This window comes from Jaculus jaculus, chromosome 13 (assembly GCF_020740685.1).
Source record: "Jaculus jaculus isolate mJacJac1 chromosome 13, mJacJac1.mat.Y.cur, whole genome shotgun sequence".
Lineage (NCBI taxonomy): Eukaryota > Metazoa > Chordata > Mammalia > Rodentia > Dipodidae > Jaculus > Jaculus jaculus.
The window spans coordinates 5,893,564-5,915,228 of NC_059114.1; the positions used below are offsets into that span (position 1 = coordinate 5,893,564).

Genomic DNA, 21,665 nt, shown 5'->3' on the forward strand with positions numbered 1-21,665 from the left:
ATGAGCTGAGGGAGCCCTGAGAAGGGCTAGCTTTGATGGCTGACCATGGAGAGGCCTGAAGGGCCAATTACAAAGGCTTTCGCCATGCATGGATGGGCTGTAGGAGTGTCACCCCTAATGCAGGTGGCATAAGGTTGCAGGTGGAAACTGATGTGTCTTCAGAAGCGAGGTCTTGGCAAGCTACCTGTCATCATCCTAGAACTGCTTTTCTAAATCTTACACCTACTGAGGATGGACCCTAGCTGATTCCTACATGTGAGGCGAAGGCACACTGTGTGGGAAGGTGGCCCATGCCAGCTCTCCTAACCACATTCAGGGTATGTCCTGCCACTGGGCTCCCCGTCCCACTGGGCATGCATCCATTACCTCTGAGGCTCTGTGAGGTGGGAAACTAGGATCTAGAAAGCACAACATCATGCTGACCCAGAGGCTGGTGGCTCACCTGGCACTGCCTGGCCCTCTTCTGGCTGGATCTCTGAGGTACGAATCAAGAACAATGGTCCCTAGGGCTTGGGATCTTCACTCTATGTATTACCCAGTCCTCGTACTAGCCTTGGTAACAACCTGAGCTATATTCAGGAGGAGGCCAGGTTGAGCAAACACTTAATTTCCATGAGGCAAAACAAGTGAAAGCCCTGTCTGAGGATGCTGCGCACATAGGCAACAGATCAGGACTTGCATTCAGCCCAGGGACTGCTCTGCCCTCGGCCCCCTCCAGCAGCTTCCTGGCCCAGGGGCATGAAGGTAAAAGCATCCATCACCTTCCTTGAGTGGAGGGCTTGGCTGCAGTTGCACAAAGGGCCCACATCCCTGTCCTCCCCACTGGAAGCCCAAGGCTGGTCTCAGGCTTTCACGCTGAGTAGCAAGCAGGAGCTAGAGGATCCCTTCTAGGGTCAGGTTGGGAAGCAGCAGTGGCAATGAACACTATGGCTTCAGCCTACCAGTGAATCCCTAACTCACTCAGTCTGCTATTCTGCCTCGGCTCTGGGCCTGCCCTCAGGAAGCAGAGCAGCTGCTGGAAGGGCTGTCACAGCAGCCACAGAGCAGTGCCATTTCAGCCCCCAACACCTTCCTGCCGCACACAGAGCTTTCCTGAGGAGGTGCTGAGGGTTCTGAAAAGTATTGTGCCTCCTCACACATCAGGGCTGGGACTAGACAACAGTGGGCCGCGGGAAGCCCTGAGAAGAGGCTCCTGACAGGAATCTGTGGAACCACCGAAAGTGGATCTGAAGCCACTCATTCTTCACTCCCATGCCAGTACTCAGCTGCCATACTCGGCAGCGGCTCCCTCACAGCACCAGGCAAGGTTCTCAAGGCCAGGTGGAGGCTGACCCCACCCCCCCCAGGCACTCTTTCCTGGTCCTGAAAGCACACCTAGCCTGTGGGTTGACTGTCAAGCCTGCAGGCTGAACCGGCTGGGGTCAGCCCAGGGACACATGACAAGGCCACACGCAGACATGCAAAGGCACTCCTCTTCCCTGAACACCCGACACGTGCTGATCCTCAGCACAGGCGCCAGGCAGCAGCCAGGTCTTAGAGCAAGGGTTTATGTGCTCACGTTTGTCCTGTCTTAGAAAGTGAAAGCTTAGAACAGGGGCTTCTCCATACTGAGGCTCAGCTTCTTTCAACACATGCTGCACTCAAACCAACCCTAGGAGGGGTACGGCAAGTCTCCTTTTAGGAGACCTCCAAACCTCACCTCCAGAGCTGCAGAGCCTTGGCCACTGTCGCCCTTCACCAGTGCAGGCCCTATGCCCGCAGCTCGATGCTGGATCTCAACACCAAGGCTACTACAGTGCCCAAGAGCTCACCTTACCTCCAAGAAGCATCTACAAAGGACAACTGGAAGGGGGTACAGCCCAGGGTTAGTCCTGCCCATCTAGGGGTGTCCATCAGAGCAAGGCCTGCTTTCCTGTAGCCCAGAGGAGGTGGGAAACATGGGAGTAGGGTCCAGGTCTCCTAGCTTTGTCAGCACCTCTCCAGGGCTCCACTTTAATGACCCTCCAAATCCATCAATTTGCTTAACCTAGCAAGTACTTTGTAGTCAGCTTGTCACTGCAAAGGTGAGATTATGAAACATTGAGCTATAGGCAAGCATGCAGCCTCCTGAGGTTAGTAAGGAATGAGGTTGGACAGTCGCCACCTGCCGCATCCCACAGGAAATGACCTTGCTAATTGTCCCAGCTGGCCCCACCAATGTTCTTTCTGGCCTACCCACAGCAATCCAAGGACAGAGCCGTTTAACAATGTGCTGACTGGCATGGGCTACACCAGGCAGATGGTGCCAAGAGTCAGTCTAGGGAGCCTCCAGAGCCTTCCAAATGCCCTTCAGAGGAGATATCAGCACCCAATTTTACAGGTGAGAAAACAGAGGCTCAGAGAAGCGAGGCTGCCTCAACCTGGCCTGCCCCTCCCCTGGCTCCCCGGTGGGCACGCTGGCAGGTGGCAACCTGAGCATGTCTGGAAAGCACACAAAGCACCGTGAGTCCATGATGTGAATGATCAGCTGCAACATTGCCCGTGTCACCGCAGACCCAGCACCCCCTCACCAAAAGAAAGCGACAAAACAAAGTCGCTCGAGCACCCCCCATGACGGGCGTGCCGCCCGGGCTGGCAGTAGGAGAACAGGGACTATACCGTCCGGCGTCGCCTGCTGGTGGGGGTTTTTACATTTGACGTAATCGTGGTCAATCGGAGTGGCTGTGTAAGGTGGGGATGTCAGACCTGGGCCAGAGGAGGGGAGGGAGGCTCCGGGGCCCGGCAGCGTCCCGGCTGAAGAGTGGGAGTCCTCGTCCACCAGGCAGGCCTTCTCCCTGTGAGGACAGAAGGTGGGGCGCACAGGACAGAGTCTCCTCATTATGATGGAACGCACGCGTGCTAATGGCCAGCACCCTTCCCAGGGTCTGATGCTCCCATATTCCTCTGGTGGTCCTGGCCCCGTTTGGCTGGTGTTCCTGGGACCCCATGGCATCCACACAAATTGGGTGTTGTCTAACTTTCAGGCTAGGGTCTGACAGCATCTCTGTTCTCGGGCTCAGGACACTCTGCCTGGAGGTGACAAGCTTTTCAGAAGCACCTGAGCACAAGTCAGAGCCCTTCTGTGTGACAGCCAACATGTCTAATCCCTGACAGGCAGGCACTCAGAGACATGTGTTCATTAGTGCAGACACACCCATGTGTAAGAGTGTCTGCAGCAACACGGGGGAGCAAAAAACAAAAAGAGGATAAAACCCCATGTCCATGAAAATAGTCACACAAAACACAGTTCTACCAACCACACTATGCAACAATAGATACAGCATAGAAAACGTGGCGAGGCAGGAGGTACCCTGGGTAAGAAGAACCATGAAAAGCAGTCCCCTGCAGTGCTCAGCACAGCACAGTCCCCTCCACTGGAGCACAAGGGAGAGACTGGCTTCTCCGCAGGGAGGGAGGTGCAGTAATGGGCGTGGCCGCAGAGCAAGATGTCTGGGGGCGGCACACATCCTCTCCTCAGTTCCACAGAGGCACCCTGTGTTCCACTTCACCCAGCAGCCCTCCTTCTGAGCACACCACCATGGCCCGTGAGTCACCCCAGGTCACTGCAAAACAGCACTCACTTTTCTGAAGCTTTGGGGGTACTCTTCTCCTCGCCCCTGGCAAAGGGTCCTTCTGCCGCCTCCTTCATGAAGCTGACCAGGACCTCTGCACCAACTCCCGAATCAGGTTTGCCCAGGAGCTTCAGGATGGAAGCATGGAGCCGGAAGTACACCTGGAACAACACCTCGGGTGTGAGGAGCCCTCCTTCACAGGTGAGCAGCCAGGCTGGACTCGGCCCCTGTTGAGGGCAACAGGCTGCCACACGTTGCCTGTCTTTGTTAGCTTTTAATCCCCCAGCCCGAAACTAATCCACAAAGAGCCCTGAAAACTAAAATGGGTTCTGCAAGCATTGTAGTGCTCCTTATAGCCAGTCATCCAGGCAAGCCTGCAGCAGGGCGAGAGCCGCACAGCCGTGAGCTACTTCCTGGACAATGCTCCTGACGCACTCCCCGTGCTGTTCAGGGACTCGAAACCGAGCCTTCACACCTGCCTCACCGCGCTGTGGACACCCTGAGCGTCAGGGGGCTGAAGCCCAATCCCTGGGAAGAGGGGGTCTTGAGAGCTGGGCTGGGTGAGCAGGCAGAGCAGGGCATCGGGCAGGACCCGCGCTCTCCACCCCATCAGCAATGTGGTCCCGTGGGGGGTGCCAGTAGAGGCCGGGGCAGGGATGGCTCGGCCAGGAATGCCCCGACACCTGCCTTCTACTGCTCCCTGCACATGCCACATCGCAGGCACCTCCACCGGCTGGACCTGATCTTCCTCCAGCTCCCACCTGGACCACCTGCACCCATGAAGGGTACGTGGAGTATCTCGGGGCTGAGAAGTGCTGGGCCCTCAAGCCCTGCCCAGCAAGCCTCCCAGTAACACAGCACACATAGCTCTCTAGGTGATTTGCTGCTGGCTCAGGCCTGGGCAGCATGCTCAAGGAGGCAGTCCAGACAGAGGGGCTCACTCCACTTTTACACGTAGGAAATCATCCACATACACTCAGGCGCCATACTTGCAGGAGGGAAAGCATTCAACTGGTAAAGACCACCCAGGTGCCATGTAAGGTACCTGAATTCAGGCCTCCATCAGAAAACCAGCCATCTCATTCTCAGGAGGGCAGGGGAAGGTCTTCAAAGGAACATCAGGATGTAAACTTTGCACACCTGCACACCTTCAGGCTAGCACAGGAGCAAGGGCAGGCAGACCACACCTCTGAGCCCTCACTTCCTTGTCTGGAAGCCCCTAGGTCTTCTGAAGCCACCATTCTTGCTCTTTATGGCTCTGCCGGGCAACAGCAGAGGCCAAAGCCCAAAGAAAAACTTACAGGTTTGATATATCTTTTTGAGGGCCAGGTCACCTCCCGTGATACACAGTGTCACTGTTGTCCAGAGGTGCTGTAAGCGAGGCTCTGGTTCAGTAGGGTCTGACCCAGCTCCCCTGTCTTCCTGCTGAGAACTCAGACTAGACCACAACTCTCTCTGGGATTTTCTCATCCCCAAAGCATACAACCCCAAGTGGATGGCCCAGAAAACTGACCAGAAAGGACATGCAGGTCCAGTGGACAGTGGGCTTTGAGCCTCAAGGAGGGGGACGCTAGCATGGTCATGGTCAGAGCCTTGGGAAGCTGAGTCTTGGCCCAGTCAAGCACGCCTGACTCTGCACCTATGTCCTTCGTTTCCTTGCCTGCAAAATACACTAGCCCCAGCTTTGCAGCCTGCCCCTCAGGAACGGGGCACAGCATGAGTGTCCATCAAAAGTACTCCAAAAGTAAATAAAAGAGATGGCTTAGTGGTTAAGGCACTTGCCTGTGAAACCTAAGGACCTAGGTTAGATTCACCAGTACCCACGTGAGCCAGATGCACAGGATAGTGCATGCATCTGGAGTTCGTTTGCAGTTACTAGAGGCCCTGGCACACCCATTCTCTCCCTCTCTCTCTGTGCCTCTCCCTCTCAAATAAACAAACAAACATAAGAAAAATTGAAAAGAGAGAAAGAAAATCTCAGCAATACAAACACGCTCTCACCCGCCATGGGTGGAGGACACCCTGCTGCAGTCACCCTTGACGAGCCGGCTGTCCCAGGCAGGGGGCAGGGCCTCAGTGGACCCTGGAGACTATCTGCACCCTAGGGACAAGGGTGGCCACCCGCCCTCCTGCCACGTGATGGGTGTGACTGCCTGCACACAGGCAGATGCTGCCCTGCAGAATCGGTGAGAAACGTTGTTTCCTCTAAGAAAGCAGAACCACCTGCTCACCCTCCCTCCAAGAATGATGAGCCGCTGCTCAACACAGGCTGTTACTACCTGTTACTACCAGCTTGCAGGACTGCAAGGGCAGCGCTGGGGTCACAAGCCCCACCTCCAAGGAGAAGCCCTCCTGCCCTGCCTGGCCCCGCCTGCTCGCTCGCACCTCCAGGGCCTCCATGGCCAGCTCGGGTGGGTTGTGGTAGTGGATCTTCTTGGGGTAGCGGGCGGCCTCCTCGTGTAGGTAGTGGCCGGCCTGCCGGTAGTGCTGCAGGTACACGGCCGGCGGCTGCTGCTGCTTCTCGGCCACCTTGCCCAGCATGTAGTGGATGAGCCACTCCTCCTCATCGCCGTCGCCCTCACAGTGGGCTGCAGAGGTGAAGCAGTGCCGGGCTGTCTCCAGCATGCTGTCGCGCCGGTCCTCCATCTGTAACGAGACTTCAGGCTCACGGGCTGGCCTCAGGTACAAGACTTGCACCTGGCCGGTGTTGTGTGTCTCCCCAAACTGGCTGACTTACTCATAGATTGTATTCCTTCAACAAACCTGAGGCTAGAACCACGGTCACCAGTTCAAAGCTGGGGACAAAGAGAAGAGGACTGGGACTTCTCAGAGTATACAAGTGAGGTCCAAAACCTGATTCCAACTCAGTCACCTCTTGATTTAAAATCAAGCCAGGCATGGTGGCACCGCCTTTAATCCCAGCACTCAGGAGGCAGAGGTAGGAGGATCGCCCCAAGTTCGAGGCCAGCCTGAGACTATATAATGAATTCCAGGTCAGCCTGAGCTACAGTGAGACCCTACTTCAAAAAAAAAAAAAAGGGGGGGCTGGAGAGATGGCTTAGCAGTTAAGCGCTTGCCTGTGAAGCCTAAGGACCCCAGTTCAAGGCTCGGTTCCCCAGGTCCCACGTCAGCCAGATGCACAAGGGGGCGCACGCATCTGGAGTTCATTTGCAGAGGCTGGAAGCCCTGGCATGCCTATTCTCTCTCTCTCCCTCTGTCTTTCTCTGTGTCTGTCGCTCTCAAATAAATAAATAATATATATATATATATATATATATATATATATATATATATGTGTGTGTGTGTGTGTGTGTGTATATATATATATAAAAGGATTTAAAATAAGTCACCCATGTTAGATGAGCCTCCTTTGAGGAGAATAAGCACCCTACTCCTACCTTCCCACTGGACTAAGCACAGCAAGCAAGGCCACTCACCTGCTGAACAAGGTAAGCACTTCTGGGATGGAAGAAAGCTACATAACCCTACTATCAGGGATTTGTGAAGGCAGGCAGGATGTCGGGACCCACATAAGAAACACTGACTGGGAGTGTGAGTTTACATCAGTTGCCTTCAGCCAAGAGCAGTGACGACGGGTCAACTTCCAAGGGACCTTCCAACAACAGCTGCCCATTTCTAGTCTGTCAGATATCTGTCAAGCATGCGTGTGCACACACACGTTCTTTCATTCCACAGCTCCGGAACTAGAGATAGGGGGAAGTCTGTCATGTGAAGACCCAGAGGCAGCTGCTCTGACATCCCAGGTTTCTGGCCTCACTTCAATGTGCTCAGTGGCAGGGAGGTTATAGCTTCTTCCTGGCTCTCCTCAGGGGACCAGAGAAAGGGGCACTGCTGTGGCCATGCATACCTCCTCATGCCACTATCTTACATGGGCACACCTGCCCACTCCCGCTTGTGGGAGTATCCTGTAGTAATGATTGGCTCTGGGGGCCATGTGCTACTCAGGTGCCCTGTCAGTCACTGCTCTGTAAATAAAATGCCCCCCCGAACTCCAAGTCCATCACTAAATGAAATCCAGAAGGCAGCATCACAGCACAGGACCAAGCACGGCCCAAGCCCACCTGGTCCATCACACCACTCCAAAATGGGGCAGGCTCTGCGAAGTCTGACCAGCATGCTGCTTTCCTCGGAGACCATTCTGAGCTGTGACATCTTACTGCCCTGCTGGCCCAAGTGTGTCAGTGTGAGCAGTGGGGGACTCAGTGGCAGCACATGCTGACCATGTGCAGGACCCACAGTCTGATCTCCAGGACCCCGTCCCAAAACAAACAAAAGGAAGCCCCAAAACATGTCGGCATCATTCCTTCACTTTCTCTCAAGGGCTGCCCTGCTGAGCAGTGACCTCAGGCTAAACCGTGTCCTACAGTAGTGGAATGTCACATACTGAGAGACTTTGAAAATCCCAAAGAGCTTCACCAGAGCCCTAAAAGTTCTTCTTTTTTAAAAATGTATTTAGGGAGCCGGGCATGGTGGTGCACGCCTTTAATCCCAGCCCTCAGGAGGCAGAGGTAGGAGGATTGCTGTGAGTTCGAAACCATCCTGAGACTACAGAGTGAATTCCAGGTTAGCCTAGGCTAGAGTGAGACCCTCCCTCAAAAAAAAAAAAATTTTTTTTTAAATGTATTTAGGGCTAGAAAGATGGCTTAGCAGTTAAGGTGTTTGCCTGTGAAACCTAAGGACCTAGGTTCAATACCTCAGTGCCCGTGTAAGCCAGGTGCACATAGAGTGGTGCATGTGTCTAGAGTTTGTGGGCAGTGGCTAGAAACCCTAGTGTGCCCATTCTCTCTATCTATCCACCACTCTCTCTCTCTCCCTCTCTCTCTCTCAAATAAATAAATAAATAAATAATATTTTTAAAAAATGATTAAAAAATTAAAAATGTATTTATTCAGGCTGGGCATGGTGGCACATACATTTAATCCTAGCACTAGGAAGCAGAGGTAGGAAGATCACTATGAGTTTGAAGTCAGCCTGAGACTATAGAGACCCTACCTCAAAAAAAAAAGTATTTATTCATTTGCACATGTGCGTGTGGATGCACCAGGTCTCTTGCACTGAAAATAAACGCCCGAGGCTTGTGTCACTCTTTGCACCTGGCTCACATGGGTGGCTCAGGGGTTGAACACAGGCTGGCAGGCTTTGCAAGCAAACATCTTCACCTGCTAAGCCATCCTCCCAGCCCCCCAGAATTTCTTCTGGGAGAATAGGAAAGAGGTACCATCTACTTCAGGTGGTTAACACCCCCCTCCAGCCACTCAACTATGTTAAAACTAATGGCTTCCCAATCAGGTCATAAAAGCCTGTCCTTGAACTTGCCTGCGCTGGACTGGGTGTCCAAAGACCAAGGTCCAAGGTCACAGCTGTGTCTCCCAAGGAGACTCACCGTGAACAAAACACAGATGGCACAGAATTCTGCAGATACAAGGACAGTAAGTCAAACAGAAAGGTGCCAGGGCCCTCTGTGGCGCCCTCCTCACCTGCTGCACAAGCTCAGGGGGCAGCTCAGCCCGCCACTGCTTCAGCTGGCGCGACGCGAACGAGTGTAAGGCGTAGGACATGGTGCCGTACTCGATCCACAGGGACAGGTTAGAGCTGTCGATCTCAAGGGCCCGCCGAAAGCAGTTCAGAACAGGTGTGGCATGCTTCCAGATGGGCCCATCGCTTTTCAGCTCATTGGAGTTCAGCTTGTCCTGAATGCGGCTGGCCCGGGCCAGAGCCATGCCTGCCCAGGAATCAAACCTGCGGTGAGGACGAAAGCACCTGCTGACAACCTGCCGTCTTGCCGACAGACGACACCACAGCCCGGCATGCTGCTCCACAGCAACGCGTAGAGCCAGGACGGCCACTGCGCTTGGAGGACCGCGACCGGAGCAGCTGTGCCGCAGCCTCGGTCCCTGTCGTGACGCAGCTAGGAAGGCCGGCTTCAAGCGCAAGAGGCACGGGCGCTAAGGAGCACCACACGGCTACTCAAAGACTGCTGGCTGGAGGACTCGCCCTGCACTGAAGGGCTGCTCTGCTGGACAGGAACAGGATGCACCCCAAGGCACCCTCCTGGGCTGGAAGGGCCTGCCATCAATGCATTCACCAAGCAAGGGCACAGAAAGCCCTGGGGTCACCGCCACTCAGCTTCTTCCTGTCCTCTCTGGACCTGTTCTCTTGGCTCAGTTCCCAGTAGTAGAACAAGGAGTGAGAGATCAGGTGAAGGCTGGCCTCCACCATTGAGACTGCCTGAAACACACTGAGGCGAGAACTCACAAAATTCTGGGAAAGGGCGAGTAGCCATTGACACCAAGACCACGACAATTTTTGGGCTACTGCAGAGTTACGTTTTCTAAGTGCCAATACAGAAAGTAGTAACAGCAGCAACCAAAATGGCAGGCACCACCTTCCATATGCCACCAGCTGCTAACCTAGCAGAGCTAAAGCTGGCTAACCTCTACATACCACCGACCTTGGCACAACGGTGCTAAAACTAGCGCAAGTAGCCATCCATATGCCACCAACTCTCAGACGAGCACCGCTCAACTGCCATGAGTTCAACTCTGGCTAACTGGCTTCTTCAACTGTTTGGTTGTCCAGGAGGTGGCGAACGCAAAGAGGCCACGTGAGGCTCAAATGTGCTTAGCGCTTCACCACCACCAGTGACAGGCTCCTGTGAACAAGGGGGCTGGAAAGAAGGCGAAGGCTCAACAGAGACAGGAGGACTGGAAGTACGCAGGACCTGGCCCTTGTGTGCGGAGCTTCTGAGAGCAGTCTTCCACCTTAGGGGCCTGGTGGTCCAAAGCCATCTCACCCCAGGCTATGCTGGGGTCACCTTGTAGAGGGAACAGTGGGGTCCATGGTAAACACTTCTTCACACCTGGGCCGGTTCACAGTAGGTTCCCTTCATTTTCCAGCCTTGAGCCACTGACTGCACTTGCCCCTACCCTGAAGAACCCATCAGAGCAGTGCCCAGACAGCTTCCTGAAAACCACTGTCCCCATACACAAAGCAGAAAGGCATCATGGTGACTGCTGAGCATGCCTGTGACCCAGCCAGAGTCACTGAGAACAGAGACTGGTTAGGCAGAGCAGAATACAGCAGATCTTTGGAAGGCTCTGTGGGCCCATAACAATGGATACTTGGGAGCAGAGCCCACGTGGGCTCAGAGTTGTTTCCTGAATGGTAGTGATAAACTTGCACTAGATCCCATCCTAACCCACCACTCCCAAATGGGTTCTGTGAAATGCTTGGCCAACACAAGGGAAGACAACCTCACAGTTTCCTGACAGGAACCTCCAGTAGTGCAATCACGACAGTGCTGGGCGGGCCCAGCTCCTAAGCAGCAAAGTCTTTCCTGGTCCTTTCAGAAGCTTCTGCCATGGCACCCACTGGGCTGGGTCAGATGGACTCATACCCTCAAAACAGACGGAGTGGAGGTTAGAGAGACGCCTAGTTGAACCTGTGGGTCCCCCATTCCATTGACTGAGGGGCAGCAAGGGGAAACGATGTCAGGTGCCGGCCACCCCACAGACTCTGGGTTTCATCCCTCTCTGTTTTAGAACAGAAGAGGAAGCTGAGCATGGTGGTGCATGCCTTTAATCCCAGCACTCGGGAGGCAGAGGTAGGAGGATCGCCATGAGTTTGAGGCCACTCTGAGACTCCATAGTGAATTCCAGGTCAGCCTGGGCTAGAGTGACACCCTACCTCAAAACCGCCCCCCCCCCCAAAAAAAAAAAGAGGGAAGGGGAGAGCAGTGATGCCCAGGGTGTCATACAGTGCACACTCAGGCCACCTGAACGCTGGTCTGTGCCACCAAACCAGTGCAATAATACCACAGAGGACAAGCAGAGCTCTGAACACATGGCTGCTGGCCTGGAAGAAACCATAGGTTGGGCAAAAGGGAGGCCTATGAGCTATAAAATCTTACATTCTGGTTTCTCCACTCAGAGTATGGTCCCTTCTTCCCATAGCTAGATGGATCCTGGAAAGGTGAATTCTCTGGTTTCCTGCGGGAAAGTGGTTCTGTGATCACTCATGGTCCAAGAGCAGCCACCACGGGCTAGCCCTGTGTCCTTCTAGAAAGATGGCCTACAGCTCTGAACCTTCGGCATCAGGTTGGCCACAAAAGATGCCCTCACTCTAACCATGCCCAAGGCTTACATCTTCAGTAAGCCAGCCATAAAGACACTCTCTCTCAGTCAACTTCGCAAGAATGCTCAAGCCAGCCACTCCACAGCAGGAGAGAGCTCAGCAGTGCTCGCAGGCAGGGAAGCACAGGCCTTGCACAGGCGCTCTGGCACACATCGTCAGGAGGGACTCACCACCACCGGTGTGCTGTATCACACAAGAAAAGGGACTGCAATGCTCCTCCCTAAGACAAGTGCCTGCAGCAATCTACCAAGAGCCCACAGACTCCTGGGTCCCACAGCCAGGAGAGGAGGCAGCACAAGGAGCCGAGTTAGATGTGCCTCCTCCTTCTGCAAGACCACCTGGCACCTTCACTAACCCATGCTCCTCCTACCTTCTCCTTCGCCGTTTTATATGGGGAACATGACTGTCTAAGGACCACAGAATGCTAAGCCATTTCCTTGTTCGGTTTTTCCTGATCTGGCTGGACCAGCCCCCCAGCCTTCACAGCCTGGCTTCATGCCATACCACCCACCTGTTGGGGCAGATGCAGATGTCATGCATGTAGAACTTGATGGCTTTGGACTGCTCCTTGTTTTTGAAATGATAGTCAGCCAGGAGGTAGTAGAGCTCATTCACCACTGGAGGGGAAGGGTCTGCCCCTTCTGGGAGGCAAGGCACCTGGCATAGGAGAGGGCAGGTTTAGGAGAGGAGGTGAAGTCAAGGATGTAGGTGCGACCTATGACCCCAGGACTGTGCATCACATCACACAGGACAAAGTGCTGGCCTCTCCTGGCCCAGAGCCTTGCGTAGAGCAGAAAAGAAGCCAGATGTACATGCAGCTCTGCTGGCAAGGAAGGGCTCTGACCCAGTCTCATCACCCCACCACTTGTGTTGTGTCCATCCACGGAGCCCACCTCAGCTGACGCTCCCTCTATGTAGGCAGAGACCTTCTCCATGCTCAAAGTCGGCTTCTCCGTGCGGGGCACAATGGTAGCAATTCTTTTTAGCAGGTTAGCCAAGTCAGCAGATACAGTGCTGGTCTTGTAGCTATCAAATTCAGGAAGGGTCTTGGGCTTAAAATACTCAAACATAAACAGGGCATCCTCCCATATAAGATCCACCTTAAAAAAAGGGCAGAAGGCAGAGTCAGAATACACTCAGGGTAAGGAAAAAGTTGTTCCTCTAGAGAAACACACTGTGTTTGATATAAATAAACTCACAATATGCTGAAGACCCTAAAATAAATTCCCATTACCTTTCTCAAAAGTCTGCAGGGTCAGGTTGGAGAACGGCTCAGGGGTTAAGGCGCTTGCCTGCAAAGCCTAACAACCTGGATTCGATTCCCTAGTGTCCACGTAAAGCCAAATGCACAAAGTGGTGCATGCATCTGGTGTTCACTTGCAGTAGCTAGAGACCCTGGAATGCCCATTCTCTCTGTCTGTCTTCTATTTCTCTCTGCTTGCATTTTTTTTTTTTTTTTTTTTTGAGGCAAGCCCAACAGATTGGCTTTTTTTATGCATGAGAGCAACAGAGAGAACTGGTACGCCAGGACCTCCAGCCACCATAATCAAACTCCAGATGTGTCCACCTTGGGCACATGTGCAACCTTGCACGCTTATGTCACTTTGTGCATCTGGCTTACATGGGACCTGAAGAATCGAACATGAGTCCTCAGGCTTCAGAGGCAAGTGCCTTAACCATTAAGCCATCTCTCCAGGCCCCCGCCCAAATATTTTTTTTTTTTTTATTTGAGAGCGACAGACACAGAGAGAAAGACAGATAGAGGGAGAGAGAGACAATGGGCGCGCCAGGGCTTCCAGCCTCTGCAAACGAACTCCAGACGCGTGCGCCCCCTTGTGCATCTGGCTAACGTGGGACCTGGGGAACCGAGCCTCGAACCAGGGTCCTTAGGCTTCACAGGCAAGCATTTAACCGCCAAACCATCTCTCCAGCCCCCAAATATTTTTAAACTTCCTTATTTATTTATTTATTTATTTATTTATGAGAAAGTGGCTGAGTGAGTGAGAAAGAGAGACACAGAGAAAAGAGACAGATAGAGAATGGACACACCAGGGCCTCCAGCCACTGCAAACAAACTCCAGATACATGCACCCTCTTGTGCATCTGGCTTAGGTGGGTACTAGGGAATAGAATCAAGGTCCTTTGGCTTTGCAAGCAAGTGCCTTAACCATTAAGCCATCTCTCCAGCCTCAAAAACTATTTTTTAAAAACTCTGCTGGGTTGATGTATTCCTCAAACCTAAGTGTCCAAGAAATAGAAGCCTAGTCTTTTCTATGTGGTAGGAGGAATCATTCATCCTAGAATTAATTTCAAAGTCTTGAGCTCTCCAAGGATGCCACCACACAAAATTATAATAATGCTATTAATGTTCAAGTTATAAGTCTCAATCATTCAAAAATATTTAAACAACATTTAGTAAAATTTTGTTAATGAGCATAATGCAAATTATAATATAGAGATAACTCTGTTAAATATTATAGATTTTTGGTACAGACTTACTCAAGAAATTTTTTTGTTTGTTTTTGTTTGTTTGAGGCTGGGTCTCATACTAGCCTAGACTGACCCAGAACTCACTCTGTAGCCTAACCTGGCCCTGAACTCAAAGTGATCCTTGAACCTCTGCCTCATGGGTGGCATGAATCACCGTGCCTGACAAAAAAATCATTTCAAGAAACTAATATATAAAATCCAAGTATTGTAAGTTAAAATTATAATTTTTTTTTCTTTTGTTAATTTGAGGCAGGATTTCACTCTAGCCTAGGCTGACCTGGAATTCCCTATGTAGTCTTAATTCATGGTGATCCTCCTACCTCTGCCTCTCAAGTGCTAGGATTAAAGGCAGGCACCACCACACCCAGCTAGTTATTTTTTTAAAAAGTAGTTGACAATGGCCAGGTGTGGGGCCACACACCTTTAATCCCAGCACTTGAGAGGATGAGGTAGGAGCACTGTGAGTTCAAAGCTACATAGTGCATTCCAGGTTAGCCTGGGCTAGGGTAAGACCCTACCCTGAAAAACCAAAAGTAAATAAATAAAAGTAGATGACAATAAAAAGTCTAAGATCTAACTTTAAGTATCTAACATAATGATCTACATATATATATATGTAGGTCTCATGTAGCCCAAATTTGCCTCAAGTTTGTGTAGTCTAGAATGGACTCAAATCCTGAAGCTGTCTCTCCCTCCCAAGGGCTGGGATTATAAGCATGTGCTACCACGCATGTGCCATCAGGCCTAGTTATGCCAAGTCTCTATGAAAACAAATGTTAGGCAGGCATGGTGGCACAGGCCTTAATCCCAGCACTCAGGAGGCAGGGTTAGGAGGATCACCAAGAGTTCAAGGCCACCCTGAGACTACATAGTGAATTCCAAATCAGCCTGGACTAGAGTGAGACCCTACCTCAAAAACAAAAACCAAAACAAACAAACATGTTACAGGCACATGCTACCATGTAAGTCTCTATATATATACTAAGTCTCTATATGACAAAGGCTGAAGACTCAGGCCTGTGCTGAGGTCATGTGATAGGCAGGCAGACAGAGGGCCAATCGTGATATGGGAACTAGAGTTTCGGACCTCAGCTCCCCCTCTGGTCATTAAAGCTGACTAAAACTGACCAAGTGCTAACTCTGAGCCAAACAAGTTTATAGTTTGAAGGATGGAATTCCTGGGTTTGGAGAATGGCTGCCTGTATTGAGGGGTCGTGAGATAACATTCCCAATATAGTGCTTTGAAAACAAAACAAAAGAAAGAAAGAAAAAGGTCTAAGAAATTATGCATGTCACCCTCATTACAAAGCAATGTGTGGACAACTGCCATCCATGCTGCATTCTGAATCACGGGTCAACCATCATGAAGTTATGTTTTCACAGGGAAAATCCTGTCCTTTGAGCAGACAACAGCAGACCTTCTCCTTGCCCCTTCTGATACAATTTACACTGAGATCGTGGGGCCTCTGTGTTTAAAAAAAAAAAAAAGAAGGTGCTCCTTGGCGGCGCCTCCCGCTTCCTGAAGCCCCGCTCGGAGCTGTGCTCTTCAGGCCCGTGGCGTCACCTCACCTGCTGGGCCGAGTGCTCCTCCAGGTACCTGGCCTTGCTCTTCTTGCTGGGGAAGCTGTACAGGCAATAGAAACACTGCTCTAAGGCCGTCTCCAGCTCCTCCTTGTAGGGGTGCGTGTCTTCAGAGGTGGATGCAGAAAGCTCCTTCTGGAGAACTTGCACCTATGGTAGGTGAGAAGAAATGCCTGAGCAGAGGGTCTAAAGCCACAGCCTGTGTCAGAGCAGGACTGTGGAGAGATCACCACTATAAACTCCTTTAACTTGAGTAGGCCATGACTAGAGTCTTGATACAGCTCTCAATTCCCAAAAGCCCATTTCATGGGAAAGGTGTGTTATCTTGTAGAGGTGACTGTGGGTGACTGCCTCCTTCCAGCTCATGCAGCCAGTATCAACCAGCCACCAGAAAACATTCTATGCCCAGGTAACTTCCTTCCTCACTCATTATTAAGCTGTCACTTACTAAGTGAATATTACCTGAGCACTTTTACTAGGCACAGTGTGACATAGTACTTGCTTTTTTTCTTTTTCTTTTTTTTTTCAAGGTAGGGTCTCACTCTTGCCCAGGCTGACCTGGAATTCACTATGTACTCTTAGGCTGGCCTCGAACTCATGGTGATCCTCCTACCTCTGCCTCCCGAGTGCTGAGATTAAAGGTTCACCACAAATAAGGCACAGAGCAAGGCAGGACAGCAAGCTTGCTAAAGGCCACAGAGCAGTACTGTAAGCCTTGCGGTCTGCACAGACTCAGACACTTGGCCCCTCCACTTTATGGTAAAAGCAGCCACAAGCTGCTATGCATCCAAGTGGGCTTGGCTATATTCTGCCAAATAAAACTGTATTAGCAGACACTACAGGCTAGGTTGGGTGCCTCTTCCTTGGCACATCCTGAAAACTTGGTACTATGTAATTTATCTGATGCTGTCTGACCTGCCGTCCAACAGAGAGCTTTGGGAACAAGGTTACGTTGCTTAACCCCGGGAAGCCCAGAGACTTAGACTAACTACCAACCAGTCAGTTACGGTTGGCAAGTTCCAGGAAGCTTGTTTATGGTCACCAAACCCTTGCTGAATGCGTGAAGGCAACGGCTACTGGTGAGCAGTTATAAGCCAGCAGAACGAGTGGTCCTTGGCACACAGGACTGAACAGAAGTCAAGGGCGGTGAGAGTACAGATTCCTACTGGAATTGTGATTTGGGCCGAGCCCTGTGCTGCCCAAGACTCTGAAACACCGTGGAACCAAATCCAGCTGTGTGTAAGACCAGAGCAGGAGCTGCACAAAAGAATTGCGAGGTACGGCTTTTGTTGTCGCTGTTTGGTTGGTCAGCTGGTTTTGTTTGTTTGAGGCTGGACTATGCTAGAACTCATTCTAGCCCATCTGACCTAACCTATCCAGCTTGCAGGCATGAGCCACCACACCCAGAGTTGTTTTTTTTTTTTTTCTTTACTTATTTGCAAGCAGGGAGAGAGAAACAGAAAGAAGAGAGACAGGTTGAGAGAGAATGGGCATGCCAGGGGCCTCCAGCCACCACAAATTAACTCGACTCATGTGCCCCTTGTGCATCTGGCTTAGGTGGGTCCTGGGGAACTGAACTTTGGTCCTTTGGCTTCACAGGCAAACACCTTAACCACTAAGCCATCTCTCCAGCCCTGTTTGTTTGTTTGTTTTTGATAGTCCTGATGTGTAGCCCAGACTGGCCTTGGATTCTCAATCTTTCTACCTCAGCCTTCAGAGTACCAGAATTACAGGCATGCCCCCATGCTCAGCTGTACACTGCTCTAGTATGGATCTTCAATGTCCCCTAAAAGTCTATATGTTGAAGGCTTGGCCCCAGCCTATGGGACTGTTAGGAAGCAGCAGAATAATTAGGAGACAAAGTTTAGCAGAGGGAAATTAGGTCATTCGCTGAAGAAGATTCGGCAACTCCAGCTCCTTCCTGTCTTTCTTTGCTTTCCAGACACCAGAGGGAGCAGCTTCCTCCCTGTGAGCTCCGGCCTGGAGTGCTGCACCACCACAAGCCCCAAAATACCACCAGGTCACTGACTCTCTGACACCACAACCAAAATATCTTTTTTCTTTTTTGGGGGGGAGTGAGGCACAGTTTTATTGGGTAAAGAAGAAAGCTGGTGCATCAGGTCTGCATCGCAGAGTTCGGGATCTCAGGATGCAGCCTCGAACTGTTTGGAGTGTCAGCTTTTATTGGAAATAACCACATGATGTTTATAGTAAAAAAAACAGGATCTAGAGTTAAACCACAGAATTACATACTGTTAAACAAGGTCGGGGTAGCTATTACAAGAAGTCACAAGCTTACACAGGTCACATGGGGGAACTGAGGCAAGAAACATTTTATGCTATGTAGTCACAAAGATATGCAGAAACAAAGAGATACAGGGTGGCCATGGTACACTGCAGAGGACCACCCCACTCCTTAGGTGACAGTAAACACCCGCACTGCACAGAGAACCAAAATAACTTCAAGTCAACTGTCTCAGGTATGTTGTCACAGTAGCAGGAGGCTAACTATCAGGAAGCAAGCCCAGATGTTTCTGGCAAGTTTCAGCAGTCACACACTCACAGTTAGGTCAAAGAAGCACAGCCCTCACGGTCCACCCCGCCCCTCAACAACCAAACCAACGAGCCACCCAGGCTCTAGTCTTGTGTCGCGGCAGCCTTGCACTGGCAGCCGAGGTCACTCACGTAGAACCGCAGCAGAGCCCCGTCCGAGTTGCAGCACCAGGACCTCCTGCCCAAGTACTCGTGCGCCGTGTTGAGCAGCATGAGAGAAGACGGCAGCATGGGCATCTCCGCCAGCCCTGGGAAGGGCAGACCACGGACCGTCAGTGGGAACATGTGCACCGCAGAGGACTACACGGCCCAGGGCGCCTGAGACCTTTTCTATCTTTATCACTGCAACCACAGACTTGCTCTTCTTGCCTTTTTTGTTTTAAAATAAGCAATTACTCAGCTGGCTTTACTAAAGCAACATGTTTGTCAAAAAGTAACTGAAATCATACAGAAAAGCATAAAGAATGCTTCACCCACCAGTACCACTGGCCAAGCTCCTGGGAACCAATGCCAACACATATGCTGACCATCACATGACGCACCTCTCACTTCTCAAGAGGACAAACAGCTTACATGATGGAACCCATGCTACACACGCCACTTCCTCTCTCACTAATGTGACTTGAATGTTATAGGAGGAAGGGGAGGAGGAAAAAGAACTACTGAATTTTTGGTTTTTCCAGGTAGGGTCTCACTCTAGCCCAGGCTGACCTGGAATTAACTATGTAGTCTCAGGGTGGCCTCGAACTCATGGCGATCCTCCTACCTCTGCCTCCCGAGTGCTGGCATTAAAGGCACACGCCACTATGTCCAACAAAACTACTGAATTTCAATCAAACATCTTTCACTACTAGATTATTAGTTCCTTGAAGATCTTCAGTATTTTTTAAAACTTTGGGCCATGACACACTAGTGGCTTATAACCAGCATTTCTTGAGTAAATTAAGACAGAACATACATCAGAACAGAAAATACCAGAAGGCAGCACCCATAGCCAAAGTAAAGTCTCTTCCGGGAAGTCTGTTTTACTATTGGTTAGCTCCAGCCAAAAAAGAGGAAGTACTGGTCCTACAAAAAAAAAAAAAAAGCTGGGCGTGGTGGCGCACACCTTTAATCCCAGCACTCAATCACTGTGGGTGCTCAAGAGCACCTGAGACTCCCTCCATAGTGAATTCCAGGTCAGCCTGGGCTAGTGAGACCCTACCTCGAGAAACAAAACAAAACAAAGTCCCTATTAAGAAGCACTTCAGTTTCCTTTTTCTTTTTCGGTTTCATTTGTCGGGGTGTGGACAAAGCAGGGTCTCTTGCTGCTACAAACACACACCAGCCTAGCACACGCAGGCTGCTGGCTTCAGCCTCTGCGAGCATTTCTGAGATGTGCTCAAGTGCCCCACCTGCAAGCGACTGTCCCCAAACAGTCACAAACAAGCTGAGAATGGGTGCCACGACAATCTACTGCTATGGAGAAGTCCGAACAATCTGAAATGTTTTCTTTTCTCACCCCATGAAGACAGAAACTGCTTGTTTGGTTTAGGAGCCTAAATAATCCTTACTCTTACAGGGTATGTTAAACAGCATGTGCCTGGCACATAGGTGTGTGTTCACTTCTCTGGATGTCTGGGGCACACTTGGATCTGCAAGTTCTGCTTCCACTGGGCACAGACTGGCTGCTGTCTCTTCCGTCAGGGCACCTCTTGCTCTCCACCCCCTTCCGCCAGCATGCTGAGCTCTCCACCGCTGGCTCACCACACTGCCCTGCTCCGGCTGCCCAAGTCCTTGTCTTATCACGGTGACCTCTTGCTTGCAATTTTCCTTTTCATTTCACTCTGTTTATCAGCTCTAAAATGTTAATGTAGGACTTTTTTTCTTTTTGTGATTTTTTTTGAGGTAGGGGCTCACTCTAGCATAGGCTGACCTGGAATTAGTCTCAGACTAGCATCAAACTCACAGCAATCCTCCTACCTCTGCCTCCCAAGTACGAAGATTAAAGATGTGTACCACAACACAGGGCAATGCATGACTTTCTTGTGTAAGCCATGAACAGGGCCTTTGCTCATCTTCCTGGGTATGGTTTTCTTCCAGGCTGAGTCCATCCTTCTTGTACGATTCAGTCCCTCTTTCCTTTTTGTTGTCTTCCTCCCCCACCATGGGGACTGCTACAACGCTGTCATGTTTACCGTGTCACTTCCTTATCCCTACGCTTGCCTGGGAAGTTCTCTACTCCCTAAGTGCTGTGACAGGTCATGAACTTTCCAGGGCATTCTCCTCCGTGGCTGTTTTTTCCTTGAAACTGCACATTCAGTTTGCCTGTCTGCAGAGGTGGAAGCAAGGGCTTGGGCTCTCTCCTGAGACCTGCTCTCTCCAGAAGCCAGTTCCTCCAGGGTTGTGGCTACAGGACTCACCTCACCAGAGGTCACTCACCTCCTAGCAGGCTCACAACTAAATGACTAAGTGACTAAATGAGGTGGAGTAGAAAAGCTTGGCTATGTCAGTCCAACACGGTAGGACAGCTCTGGTAGGCAACTGTCACTCACAGCTCTTCGTCAGACTGGCCAAGGCCTTCCAAGCCTTGTATCACAGTTCAAGAAGTCAAGAAGTGACATGCTGTAGAGCCTGTGCTTGTGCCTTGGGAACTAGAGGCACTGGTAGTAAGACACAAAGCTTCTTAAAGCGCTCACCTCAGTCATTCCCTCATGCAACCACCCACACCCAACACGCCCCAGCTCACAAGCCCACACCTCCTGTGCCATTACACAATGAGCTTCCCAAGGGAAGACACAGGGAAGCCTTTGCTTCCATCCCACTAAGCCCCAGCCAGTCACAGTCCCAGAGGAGCCGAGGGACTCCGGCACAGAGGACGGGGCTAAGCAAAGGTGCACCGGGGCTCATCTCACACACCCACACACTGCCAGCGCACCTTCATCTGCTGGGTTCTGGAGCTGCTGCTGCTGGCACAGGGAGCGGAAGGTGTCCTCCTCCTGCCAGATGACCCTGTGCAGGATAATCCAGGGCAGCACTGAGGAGACCTGGGGCTCCTTGGGCTCCTCCTGCACGGCCATGCTGCAGTCAATGACCTGGGAGGGGACAGCAGACTGTCATGACAAGGACTGGCTCTTTCCCAGCCCTCCTGAAATGAGCTCACACTGCAAGGCCTCGGAAGAGCCGCAGCACACTGCCTGCTCACCTCCTCCACTCTAATGGAGGAGAGAATGAGCTCGCAGTATCCCAGCCAAACACTAGTCAGAGTTGACAGCTTCCAGTGACAGTCACGTGCCCCTCCCTCACGCCACAAGCAGT

At 51.5% G+C, this 21,665-nt stretch overlaps 1 protein-coding gene across 4 annotated transcripts in view; it reads right to left on the reverse strand.

Moving 5' to 3' along the window:
• Positions 1–21,665, reverse strand: part of Cabin1 (calcineurin binding protein 1) — a 123,485-nt gene that overhangs the window by 68,586 nt on the left and 33,234 nt on the right. For 2 of the 4 annotated variants that reach the window (XM_045132014.1, XM_045132012.1), the window contains exons 18-26: positions 21,286–21,442; positions 18,501–18,616; positions 15,804–15,965; positions 12,638–12,844; positions 12,256–12,401; positions 9,089–9,350; positions 5,976–6,236; positions 3,600–3,751; positions 2,725–2,813 (exon numbers count right to left, since the gene is read on the reverse strand). In XM_045132014.1, coding sequence (XP_044987949.1) covers positions 2,725–2,813; positions 3,600–3,751; positions 5,976–6,236; positions 9,089–9,350; positions 12,256–12,401; positions 12,638–12,844; positions 15,804–15,965; positions 18,501–18,616; positions 21,286–21,442 — 1,552 coding nt within the window. Of the gene's footprint in view, positions 1–2,637; positions 2,814–3,599; positions 3,752–5,975; positions 6,237–9,088; positions 9,351–12,255; positions 12,402–12,637; positions 12,845–15,803; positions 15,966–18,500; positions 18,617–21,285; positions 21,443–21,665 lie in introns of all 4 variants that reach the window. The other 2 variants (XM_045132013.1, XM_045132011.1) reach the window with 1 other exon arrangement.